The 13,719-nt window shown below is 37.8% G+C and overlaps 2 protein-coding genes across 2 annotated transcripts; both read left to right on the top strand.

Moving 5' to 3' along the window:
• The first annotated feature begins 2,653 nt into the window (after nt 1–2,653).
• Nucleotides 2,654–4,065, top strand: LOC138601149 (uncharacterized). Its single transcript, XM_069672729.1, has 5 exons — nt 2,654–2,708; nt 2,802–3,506; nt 3,584–3,700; nt 3,782–3,825; nt 3,946–4,065. Exons 1-5 carry the CDS (start codon nt 2,654–2,656, stop codon nt 4,063–4,065), a joined length of 1,041 nt encoding a protein of 346 aa, XP_069528830.1.
• Nucleotides 4,066–7,881: 3,816 nt separating this feature from the next.
• LOC138600851 (uncharacterized) lies at nt 7,882–9,342 on the top strand. Its single transcript, XM_069672376.1, has 5 exons — nt 7,882–7,936; nt 8,030–8,734; nt 8,817–8,942; nt 9,025–9,068; nt 9,195–9,342. Exons 1-5 carry the CDS (start codon nt 7,882–7,884, stop codon nt 9,312–9,314), a joined length of 1,050 nt encoding a protein of 349 aa, XP_069528477.1. The 3' UTR covers nt 9,315–9,342.
• The last annotated feature ends 4,377 nt before the right edge of the window (nt 9,343–13,719 follow it).

The following is a 13,719-nucleotide window of genomic DNA, read 5'->3' as shown; positions in this document are numbered from 1 at the left end:
GTTTGAAGGGCAGCAGATTCACTAAGGAGCAAGCTAGAAAGGTGAAATGACTTGGACCAAAAGAGTCCTATAACACAAATAGCTGGTACAAATGTGGATGCTCTAGCTCAACCGGAAGTGTCCAAAAAAGGGGTCCAAAGTGGCTGAAAACTGCAAGGTAAAAGTATAGCAAATTGAGAGTTGGGCCTTTAGTGACATTGGGGCTCACAGAATGCCTTAGAAGTATGAAGGAAGCATATTTGTCCATTCCCATGTTGATAAGAGTATTAAAAACTTTAAAAAAATATCTGTTAAGGTACATGTACAACAGGTAAAAAATTAATTTGTATAATTTGCGATTAATCAGGAGTTAGCTATGGACAACCATGCAATTAATCGCGATTAAATATTTAAATCGACTGACAGCCCTAATATATATAAATATACATACATATACATATATATATATATATATACATACATACATACATACATACATACGTATGTATACATGTATGTCTGATGCCTGTCTAATGTAATTCAATATCTTGAATTCTTCAATAAGCAGAAAACGTTGCATTCTACATTTCTCTGGCGATAGCTGAAAGAATATTCGTAATAACTAACAAACTAAAGATCATAAACATCCAATGAGCGAAGATTGTTAAAAAATAAAATGTAAATTTCTCGCTAGAAATGTCATCAAATGTCTTAAAATGTTAAATTTTCCACCGAAAATAAAAGGAATGTCCGCCATGTTTTTTGTTTTAGACAAGGGAAACCCGTCAGTCATGTGACGGTACGCAGGCCCAAAGAAAAGAATAGGGGGAAAAAAACGTAGGTATCTCACAATTTTAGAGCCGTTATTGTGAAACTAATACATTTGGAGCGTGGACCAACGTAGCTTTTTTACATTTTAATGTGGGACTTGGTTGCGTGGAGACAGCAGCTTCATTCTGCTGGAGGACATTCTCGACCCTCCTGAGATGGGCCTGAGGGCAAATATTAACAGGAGGTACACACAGTGACAAGTGTGGCGACACAGTGAGAGTCTCTAAACCACAGTAATCCACAGGTAAGCTAACTCGTAGACTCATACAACAGAGTCATAGCAGTGGAACACCAAGCAGCCATGGGAAGAGGCAGACAAAAACCAAGAACGCTTAGGCCGAACTCGTGGTCGGGGACAGAAAGCTGAGGTGATTTCTGGGGTTATGACAAGGCTGGCAGGTCAGAGGCAAACAAGGTCGGCAACAGGGATCAGTCCAAGTGAGTGCAGATTTTTTTCTCATGCTCTTTGACTTATAACCAAGTGCAACACCAAGTCCTATGGCCTTTAGCAGACACAGGCAGTACAGGGATTCATAACAGCCATTCAGTCGGTTGTTTGTAAATGTTTATTACAGCAGCAGAACAAAGCTTGTGTTTGGTGTCTAGGCTCCAACCTCATCACTCCTCGCAGATTTATTTTACATGCAGATATTTGAAAGTATGAGCGCACTACTGGTGCAGGGCTAAATAGGCAAAGCTTCCGTCAGCGTGCTGGAGCAAAGGCTGCAGAGTCCTTGAAGTGCAAACATGCATGTGGCAAAAAACAAAAAGGCCTCCCATTGGCTTTGGATCCAGCAGGAGGAACCTTCAACGAGTGTGCCACTTGGACATCTTATTTCCTCATTCTCTGTTTGGTTATGTTTTTTCCATGGGTCCAATTCAGATTCTGTCTTTTTGTTTGGCCATTGCATACAAACATTCCACATACCTCTGCACCATGTGGACAAAAGTACAGTGCAGTCATTTGACAGAATCTTTTGTCCAACATTCCTTAGATTTTCACAAATACATACATTCAATTTCACCAATCATTCCCAACCCACTCCGTGAACGGAGCTATAGGCCTGTAGGAATATTTCTAATGAAACTTACATAAAAAAAAAAATAAACATCATTATTGTAGTTATGTTGATGGAGCCTTTCCCTTTAAAAACAGTGGCCTTATGTGTGACGTTTGCATGTGACGTCTGACATGTTTATTATGGGAAGTGAGTGTAGACTGTGTAGAGAAAGTACCTGCAGCAGACTCCCTGAAGCACATGCTTCAAGCCAGCGACACAGACGGGGCTGCCTGTGTATGCAGACATATTTTGTTTGGCCTTTTGAGCGTAGACATCGGCTGATATTGATTATGTCAAAATGTCATTAATCAAAAGGGCTTTGTGGTTTTCTCTTACTTTAGATTCTGCTTTTGACGAATTACAGCTGTAAAATGCCCAAAACTCTGCTGCAACTGCAAATAACAGAAAAGGGGAAAAAACGGTCCCAAATTTTTCATTAAATTCAGGTATTTAGAAACATCTGATTAAAAGTGAACAAAACAAGACTGAATTACTCAGTTATTTTGCAAGTGTGCTTTTGATTTTACTCTTTATAATTGTACAAATTGCAGACTTAGAGTTCACAGGACTTCAGTTTAGTAAGAGACTTAATTTTATAATCAATTATGTTAACGATTTTAATCATAATGTCAAGATTCAACAAACTGACACTGCAGGCAGGAGTTTCCTATATTGTAGAGTGTATAGTGTCACCAGTGACTGGCCAATCAAATCCTGTCTTGTCTCTTAAAAGAGGAGAGAGCACCAAGAAGTTTTTCATTCCGCACGGTAGTTGGGACACGATGACACCTCCAACGTTTGCGTTCTATCTCACATTTCTATGTTTGGGGAAATTGGGTGAGTTGTATTTTCAAAAGTGTTTATTTAAGGCTGTTTGGTGACTTTTCATGACATTTATCTGTTGATTTTGGTTTTGGTCTTCCACTTTAGCTCAAACAACGGATCTAAAATCGTTCTCACCTGTGCGTCAAGAGAGTGGATTTGTATCAGCTAATGTTGGTGACGAGGTGACTTTGCGATGTTTCTACGAAGAGGATGTTGCAGCAAACAAGTTTTACTGGTACAAGCAAACTCTGGGACAGAAACCAAAGCTCATCTCTACATACAGCAAGGATAAAACAGATGTTAATTTTAATGATGAGTTTAAGGACAACCCACGCTTCACACTGGATAATAAAATAGGTCATAATCACTTGAAGATCACAGAGCTGCGCATTTCAGACACAGCTACGTACTCCTGTGCATGGAGCTATAATAATCGGTTTGGATTTATTGAGGGCATTACTCTCAGTGTAAAAGGTTCAGTTTTGAACTTCCAATTTTTGGTCAATCAATCTGGATCTGAGACCCACCAGCCAGGAGGCTCTGTGACTCTGAACTGTACAGTACAAACTGGGACCTGTGATGGAGAACACAGTGTTTACTGGTTCAGAAACTCTGAAGAATCTCAACCAGGACTCATTTACATCCAAGGAGACAGTAATGATCAGTGTGAGAGGCAACACAACAAACAATCCTGTGAGTACAACTTGCCATTGAAGAGCCTGAATCGCTCTCATGCTGGGACCTACTACTTCGCTGTTGTCTCATGTGGACACATACTGTTTGGAAACGGGACCAAACTGGACTTGAAAGGTATGTAACTCTATAAGCAGCAATTTCTTTCTCTGTATAATACCTCCTACTGAAACTCTTTGTGTCTGACTCTACAGATGAGGTGTACCCACTCGTCTTGGTGTATTTCTTGAGCGGGGCTTTGACATTTACTGTCATCCTGAGTTTTTTGTGTCTATGTGTGATCAACAAGAGAAACAACTGTGAATGTAAAGGTACTGTGACTGCTTTTCTTTCCTGTTGACAGTGGCCGATGCTACATAATGATAAAAATAAATGTATTAACTCTCTTTCAGATTCTCGTGCAAGACTTTTAGCTCCCTCTACAACAAATGAACAGGTACTTTTCAGTTACACGTGATATTGTTGCCATTCAAACATTTTTATAGCGCAGGAATGTTTTGGGTCCTTCTTTATTCTCTCGTGTGCTGTGACTGGCCGTTTCATATTTTATTTTCAGGGTGACCACGATGAGGAATACATCAACTGTGCAGCTTTAAGGGAATGCAAGGTCAACAGATTGAGAAGACGATGGAACACCACGACTGAATGTATGTACTCATGTATAAAGCAAGACTAAGGCTTATTAGTGCTATGTGAGCCCACCAAATGCGGAGGTCATATTACCAGCATATTTTTCATATTATAGAATACATAGGATTCATCATTTAAATCTTTATTTTGTCTATCAACTTACTGCAGTGAAAAATGCGATCCTCAGTAAACAGCACTTATCAGTGGATCGGAGTGGGAGTGGCTCAGTAAGAAAAGTTGAATATCACATGTTTCTGTACAAATATCAACATTTCAATTCGCAGTTAGCTTTTTATTTATTTTGCCTGTGTCCACTGTCAATCAAATCAGTTGGGACCACACCCACATAGTATGCACAAAGCAAATCAGCTGAATATTTGAAGGTAAAACTGTTACTGTATAATACCTAAGGTTGATTTCTGAACATTAACTTTGATTGTTGCTTGTAAATGTGATATTTTGTGAAGACATAATAAAAATGTAATACCCCTTTTCAGTGGCGTCAAGTCTGGTTTAAAAACTTGAATTAGAATGCAGGAGTAATACATTTGATGAATGACATTCTGCCTGTGAGCCTTACTGTATTTACGTTTTCACACAAACCCTCAGGTTTCACATGAGTTTTGATGACATCTACTGTATGTTGATAACCACCCCGTCTGCCAATGATTATGACCTCAACTATATAATGTCAATTATAAATAAAGGAATATACCTGATGTGTTACAAACAGGACATAAAGGAAATGTATGTTTCAAAAAACAATGTAGGAGGAAATAACAGGTATGTATGATATTTCATACAAGTAAAGGTAGGAGCAGCACGACAATTTACAGATATAAACACATGAACTCTGTACATAAAAAAAAAAGCCAAGATGAACAAAAAGCTGATGAATAATTAGTGGGATGAATACATTCACCTAAATTGACTTTAATACTTATTTAGACATAAAAGCATTGCTCACAATTAAACTCATAAAAAACTATTACGGAGACAATTTATGAAAGTGTACTGACTTTTATACCAATAGTTTTTTAGACATAAACCCCTGTGTTGTGTTTCTGGTGCTGTTAGCTACCGTGCCGATTTCCTAACTGGTAAGAAACGAGCTCTAACACTATAAAAAATGCCGATCATTAGATTAAGATAGCTAATTGCATTCCATACACTCAGTGGTTTTATAGTTTGTTTGTGGTTTGCAGTCAAAAAACCTTGAGATTTTTTTAACTTTATGCTTATGTATACGAATGAATGTCTGCACTTATTGTAATTGTTTTTGTGTGGATTTTAGATCAAGTTTATACAAATAGTACAAATATATTGATGCTATATGAGGAACTTCTGTGAATCTGTAAGGCTACGGGTCCTATTTAAATTATCCAAAGCACATATTGCAAGGTCATTTAGGGCATTTAGAATCAAACCAATCAGAGTGTAATGTCTATTTCCTGTAAAAACTAGGTGTTCCAGCAAGCAGGCACAGTGCTACTTGTATGGAGGATTTCAGACATTCCTTTTAAATAGACTGAGGTCAGGCCAGGTTATGTAACTTCTCTCTTTCCACTGTGCAAACAGAATAGACAAATCTCACTGTATAGCCTAACATATGATGATGCACGGACTATGTTCATTGAAGCAATCCCACCACAGCAGAAACGATAAGTGAATCTATACATTAAGCTGCATTTACAATATAAGGAACAGCAACTGTATTAATTATCTAAATCTCCTGACATACCAACATGATTGAACAAGCTCTAATGTTTATTCACATTCTGTACAGTCTGTAATTATATTGTGCTGACAAAGCGACGCGACTGATTCAGAGCCAGAACTGGAGCTAGAACCAGAGCCTGAGTGTGACCTGGTCACGCCTGCTGAGACACCCCGAGCTTCTCATCGTAAAAGGTCCCGAACTCAGCCGACTGAACAAACACAAAGACACACAGACGCACGGGTAACGGAAGGGCACAAGATGGCACCGTGCCAACAGAGCAAACTGCTTATAGCATCCCAGGTTCAACCTGTAATTAGATCATCTATGTGGCTTTGTTTGTGGGGGCTGGGTCGCAAGGTGTCCTTGCATGCACCTATAGAGATGTAAAGTGATCATTGACCCATTAACAAGAACAAAAGGATACAGACGCTCTTGAGCGTCAGAGTTGACCAAAGTAGTACCCCACAAGTGCTTGGCAGTTTTAGTGTTCATTGAATCTGGCATGGTAATGGTAGAGACCATCATTTGCAATGAATGCAAGTATAAGTAGATGGAGTATGTTGTTTTGTTTAGTTTTTTTTCATTTTGAGAATAACTTAACATCTTAAGAATAACAGTTTAATAGTTTAGACTTTTTTCGTATACCTCAAATTAATGGCAATTGCTCGACTTTATTCTCAACATTTTAACTTACTCACAACATTTCAACTTTGAAATAATAAAGTGAAAATCATCCTACCCTAATTTTTTTTTCTCATGCTCTTTGATTTATAACCAAGTGCAAGACCAAGTTCTATGGTCTTTGGCAGACACAGACAGTTCAGGGATTCATAACAGCCATTCAGCCAGTTGTCTGTAATAGTTTGAAACGTTTATTACAGCAGTAGAACAAAGCTTGTGTTTGGTGTCTAGGCTCCAACCTCATCACTCCTCGCAGATTTATTTTACATGCAGATATTTGAAAGTATGTACTACACTACTAATAGGCAAAGCTTCTGTCAGAGTGCTGGAGCAAAGGCTGCAGAGTCCTTGAAGTGCAAACATGCATGTGGCGAAAAACAAAAAGGCCTCCCATTGGCTTTGGATCCAGCAGGAGGAACCTTCAACGAGTGTGCCACTTGGACATCTTATTTCCTCATTCTCTGTTTGGTTATGTTTTTTCCATGGGTCCAATTCAGATTCTGTCTTTTTGTTTGGCCATTGCATACAAACATTCCACATACCTCTGCACCATGTGGACAAAAGTACAGTGCAGTCATTTGACAGAATCTTTTGTCCAACATTCCTTAGATTTTCACAAATGCATACATTCAATTTCACCAATCATTCCCAACCCACTCCGTGAACGGAGCTATAGGCCTGTAGGAATATTTCTAATGAAACTTACATAAAAAAAAAAAATAAACATCATTATTGTAGTTATGTTGATGGAGCCTTTCCCTTTAAAAACAGTGGCCTTATGTGTGACGTTTGCATGTGACGTCTGACATGTTTATTATGGGAAGTGAGTGTAGACTGTGTAGAGAAAGTACCTGCAGCAGACTCCCTGAAGCACATGCTTCAAGCCAGCGACACAGACGGGGCTGCCTGTGTATGCAGACATATTTTGTTTGGCCTTTTGAGCGTATCGGACATCGGCTAATATTGATTATGTCAAAATGTCATTAATCAAAAGGGCTTTGTGGTTTTCTCTTACTTTAGATTCTGCTTTTGACGAATTACAGCTGTAAAATGCCCAAAACTCTGCTGCAACTTCAAATAACAGAAAAGGGGAAAAAACGGTCCCAAATTTTACATTAAATTCGGGTATTTAGAAACATCTGATTAAAAGTGAACAAAACAAGACTGAATTACTTAGTTATTTTGCAAGTGTGCTTTTGATTTTACTCTTTATAATTGTACAGATTGCAGACTTAGAGTTCACAGGACTTCAGTTTAGTAAGAGACTTAATTTTATAATCAATTATGTTAACGATTTTAATCATAATGTCAAGATTCAACAAACTGTAACTGCAGGCAGGAGTTTCCTATATTGTAGAGTGTATAGTGTCACCAGTGACTGGCCAATCAAATCCTGTCTTGTCTCTTAAAAGAGGAGAGAGCACCAAGAAGTTTTTCATTCCGCACGGTAGTTGGGACACGATGACACCTCCAACGTTTGCGTTCTGTCTCACATTTCTATGTTTGGGGAAATTGGGTGAGTTGTATTTTCAAAAGTGTTTATTTAAGGCTGTTTGGTGACTTTTCATGACATTTATCTGTTGATTTTGGTTTTGGTCTTCCACTTTAGCTCAAACAACGGATCTAAAATCGTTCTCACCTGTGCGTCAAGAGAGTGGATTTGTATCAGCTAATGTTGGTGATGAGGTGACTTTGCGATGTTTCTACGAAGAGGATGTTGCAGCAAACAAGTTTTACTGGTACAAGCAAACTCTGGGACAGAAACCAAAGCTCATCTCTACATACAGCAAGGATAAAACAGATGTTAATTTTAATGATGAGTTTAAGGACAACCCACGCTTCACACTGGATAATAAAATAGGTCATAATCACTTGAAGATCACAGAGCTGCGCATTTCAGACACAGCTACGTACTCCTGTGCATGGAGCTATAATAATCGGTTTGGATTTATTGAGGGCACTACTCTCAGTGTAAAAGGTTCAGTTTTGAACTTCCAATTTTTGGTCAATCAATCTGGATCTGAGACCATCCAGCCAGGAGGCTCTGTGACTCTGAACTGTACAGTACAAACTGGGACCTGTGATGGAGAACACAGTGTTTACTGGTTCAGAAACTCTGAAGGATCTCAACCAGGACTCATTTACATCCAAGGAGACAGTAATGATCAGTGTGAGAGGCAACACAACCAACAATCCTGTGAGTACAACTTGCCATTGAAGAGCCTGAATCGTTCTCATGCTGGGACCTACTACTGCGCTGTTGTCTCATGTGGACACATACTGTTTGGAAACGGGACCAAACTGGACTTGAAAGGTATGTAACTGTATAAGCAGGGTCTTAATTTCTTTCTCTGTATAATACCTCCTACTGAAACTCTTTGTGTCTGACTCTGCAGATGAGGTGTACCCACTTGTCTTGGTGTATTTCTTGAGCGGGGCTTTGACATTTACTGTCATCCTGAGTGTTTTACTGGCTTTCTATATGTGTGTGATCAACAAGAGAAACAACTGTAAATGTGAAGGTACTGTCACTGCTTTTCTTTCTTGTTGACAGAGTGTACTCACTTAATACAGAATTATCAAAATGTATTAACTCTCTTTCAGAGTCTTGTGCAAGACTTCCAGCTCCCTCTACGACAAATGAACAGGTACTTTGTGGATATATTAATAAATGTTGTAACTCATACACTTTAATTGCACAGTAGTGTTGTGGGATCCTTTTTGGATTCGCAAGTGCTGTATTGTCATTTATTGTTTTCATATTTTATTATCAGGGTGACCACAACGAGGACAACCTCCATTACGCAGCTGTAAGGGAACACAAAGTCAACAGATCTAGAAGACAAGGAAACAACTCCAGAAAAGAATGTGTGTACTCAAGTGTAAAGCAGTAACTCTGTATGTGTTTTGAATCTGTTTTTGTTTAACGAGATAAATAAAGGCCTATTAGTGTGTGGTCCCACTACTTGTTGGGACCACAGATTAAAGCAGCTGTGTATAGCCATAATTATATATTGAAAAGAAAATAGTTAAAATGTTTGACCTGTTATTGAAATCAAATACAATAAACTCAACAAGGCAGACTTCAGAGCAAAAAGAATGTCTGCACCCTGTTTCGGTGAGGAAAAGGACACAGAATGGAAGCAGTAAAAGGAACAGGCATTACTACAATGTGACGTTTTAAGAGTCAACATGAAGCGTACTGGTTCTCAGACTAAACAGATCTTATTGTGTATAAATTGCCTTTAATATTTAAAGATGAAAACACATTAAATCAACTTTAGAATGCAAAATTTTCTGCTGTTGCTATGATGATTGCTGTGGACCCTGATATGTGGGTAAACCTGGAGTTTATGTTCATCATTGCTTCACCAAAAAGTAAAATATGTTCATTTTATTTATCGAGATAATCATCAGAAACCAAGATCACTTTTTATACAGTACACAAAACAGGTTTTGAAGCGTAAAAGCAATCAATAAAGTAAAACACCGACGCTATAAACATAGTCGACCAAACGGTCTTTTTTAGTGAATGATTCATTGTTTATTATTAATTAATAATATTTATTATAAGGATTAATAATAATAATAACAATAATAATAATAATAATAATGCAAATTAATAATTATTATTATTTATTGATTACAAGATATTGAATTACATCAGACAGGGAAATAATTTTTTGAAGCACATCAGTACACAGACACACAGGAGATAAAATAAGTAAATAATTGTAAAAATGATGATGAACGGGGCAGGTTTTTTCTAGCAGAATCGTTGTTGTTACATTTTTAAAGATCTCCAAAATGAGCCAATACACCTATGTTCGTATATTGGTCGTCATGTATATCTGAGGCTATCTCCCAGCACATGGAGTTAAGCTCAAGGCCAGATATGTTGGGTGTATAAGTGGGGAAATTAATGGTGATGGGGTGTATGAGCCTGCACATTTCTGAAATCTGCTGATATAGTCTTCCTAGAACTCAAAAGCCTCAAATCACTTCCACTAAATTTAATCATGTTTCCCACCATGAAGCATTTGTGAAGTTTTATACGGATTAAATGTATTATAGCAACTACATGGTCCTCTGCTTTCTTAGAAGTCACCTAAAATCCACATAAGCAAGGTGCCGTAAGTGCCCTGAACTATTGACCCTACCTGCATGAAACCAGATTTTTTCTCTTGGATAAGGTTATTTTTATTGTTATTCGTAACATGTTATAAAAAGGAAAACAGTGGGGTACTCAGGTCCCGGTGCTGGTTAATGTCACTGATGGTGGTACGCATATTTGGTAAGTATATATATTAGACACAGTCCTTTATGATTATATTATTATTCGATATTAGATTACATTACAATGAACAACAGTTTTGCATCGAACCAGAGGTGCAAAGTTGCGGTAAAGTACATATACTGTACATATATATATACACAGTATATATATATATATATATATATATATATATATATACATACAGTATATATATATATACACATATAGTATACAGAGTACGGTTGATATGAGAAGGCTAAGGTATATACCGTATGAGCAGTAGCTAAGAGGATGTGTAGAATGAGCTGAGGGTGTAAGCACTGTAGGAAGTAGTATTCTAGTATCCGGTATCTAGCATTCCAGTCTCTACCTGTGTCTAGATAAGGCAGTATGAACAGTATTGACAGTATGTTAAGTATGAGTAGTGTGAGTATAAAGACTATATAGTAGTATAAGTATGACTATGTTATATATAATATAGGTATACAATCAGTATAGACAGTGGAATACATACTATGTACTACACTATATTATGTACTATACTATACTATCAATAACAGATATCAGTAAATATGAATGAACTAGGTAAAATATAAGCAGTACAAGTGGGAGTCAATGTTTAATCTTAAAGTTTAAATTACATTTAGTTTAGACCTCATTTACCCCATAAAACACATCTTCCATGTCTACAATCTTCCATTTACTTGCATTGCTGTTTGGAAGCAGTTTAGTCCTTATCCCAAGCCTCCAGATTAATTGAGTATCTTTGTGACGCTCACCGAGCTCCATCAATACGGTACTCTACAGATGCACTTATAATATATACCACACACCATATCATTTTCAAGCACCTTGACGAGGGCCAAGGGCAGAAAGTTTAAAATGTATGTGCCTGAAACTGACATGTGCTCAGTGTTTGAAGGGCAGCAGATTCACTTAGGAGTAAGCTAGGGAGGTAAAATGATTTAGACCAAAAGAGTCCCATCACACCAACAACTGGTACAAATGTGGATGCTCTAGCTCAACCGGAAGTGTCAGAAAAAGGGGTCCAAAGTGGCTGACAACTGCAAGGTAAAAGTATAGCAAATTGAGAGTTGGGCCTTTAGTGACATTGGGGCTCACAGAATGTCTTAGTATTAAGGAAGCATATTTGTCCATTCGGATGTTGATAAGAGTATTAAAAACTTTAAAAAATATCTGTTAAGGTACATGTGCAACAGGTAAAAAATGTTCGATTATTTGCGATTAATCAGGAGTTAGCTATGGACAACCATGCGATTAATCGCGATTAAATATTCTAATCAACTGACAGCCCTAATCTATATATATACATACATATACATATGTATATGTGTGTATATATATATATATATATATATATGTACATATATATATAAATATAGATATATATACACATACATACATATGTACTGCATGTCTGATGCCTGTCTGATGTAATTCAATATCTTGTAATCTTCAATAAAAAAGACTGTTCGGTCGACTATGTTTATAGCGTCGGCCTTTTACTTTATTGATTGCTTTTACACTTCAAAACCTGTATTGTGTACTGTATAAAAAGTGATCTTGGTTTCTGATGATTATCTCGATAAATAAAATGAACATATTTTACGTTTTGGCGAAGCAATGGTGAACGTAACTTCCGGGTTTACCCACATATCAGTGTCCATAGCAACCACCATAGCAACAGCAGAAAACATTGCATTCTACATTTCTCTGGCGATAGCTGAAAGAATCTTCGTAATAACTAACAAACTAAAGATCATAAACATCCAATGAGCAAAGATTGTTAAAAATAAAATGTACATTTCTCGCTAGAAATGTCATCAAAGCGCGTTTCCATGCCCAAACTATCTTAAAATATTAAATTCTACTGAAAATAAAAGGAATGTCCGCCATGTTTTTTGTTTTAACCAAGGGAAACCCGTCAGTCACGCGACGGTACGCAGGCCCATAGAAAAGAGCGCAAAACTGTTGCAGGGCAGCGGTGGCAATGACAGAGCAGAGAGAGAGACTCGAAATCTTGCAGCTTAAATAGACCTCCAAATTGGGAAGAAATATTTGCCAGGTGATTTGCAGGCATCACTCCATAACACAGCACACCACAAACAGTCCATCAGCTTCATCAGAGCTGGGGAGAAGGCAAAGCACCAGACAAGCTCCTCTGAAGAGCTTCTCCCCACCACGGACTGGTAGCTCGAAGGAAGGTGGGTCACGTTTCTGGAAAACATTACAACCACTCTGCTCCACCCAAACATGGTGTTAACATCAGAGACATCAAAGCAGGTGGTATTGGTGAAACCTACACTCTTCCCTGGGAGGTAAAGGGCTAAATAGGCAAAGCTTCTGTCAGAGTGCTGTGGCAAAGGCTGCAGAGACAACAAAGTACAAACATGCAGGCTGCAAAAAAACAAAAAGGCCTCCCAGTGGGAGCCTTCAACGTGTGCGCCACTTGGACATTCATCTTATTTCCTCATTCTCTGTTTGGAACAGTACGTTTCAAGAATACATTTATGTTATATTTTCCATGGGTCCAATTCAGTTTCTGTCATTTTTTTCTGGCCAGTGCATACAAACATTCCACATACCTCTGCACCATGTGGACAAAAGTACAGTGCAGTCATTTGACAGAATCTTTTGTCCAACATTCCTTACATTTTCACAAATCCATGCAATGCGCTATACACATTTTGAGTCTCTAAATTGGCATCTGCAACCAACTACCTTCAGTTTCACCAATCATTCCCAACCCACTCTGTGAACTGAGCTATAGCCATGGCCTGTAGTATTATTTCTAATGAAATTGAACACATTTTCTCACCATTTTTGATGTTGTTTTCTTCATTTAGCACAGAAACATTTTTAATGTATTCAATGTCTAAGTATAATGATGTGACTGATGGGCAGCGCCTTTCAAAGGCAATGCATTGCTGTAAATCTCACTATAATAATGGATTAGTATCAATTTCAAATGTTTCCATTCAAGTTACTCTTACACCACAGAG

The sequence above is a fragment of the Semicossyphus pulcher genome, unplaced genomic scaffold, assembly GCF_022749685.1.
Source record: "Semicossyphus pulcher isolate SPU_LCO1_2020_fin unplaced genomic scaffold, fSemPul1.0.p SCAF_21, whole genome shotgun sequence".
Classification (NCBI taxonomy): domain Eukaryota; kingdom Metazoa; phylum Chordata; class Actinopteri; order Labriformes; family Labridae; genus Semicossyphus; species Semicossyphus pulcher.
This window is presented reverse-complemented; position numbering and strand designations above follow the sequence as displayed.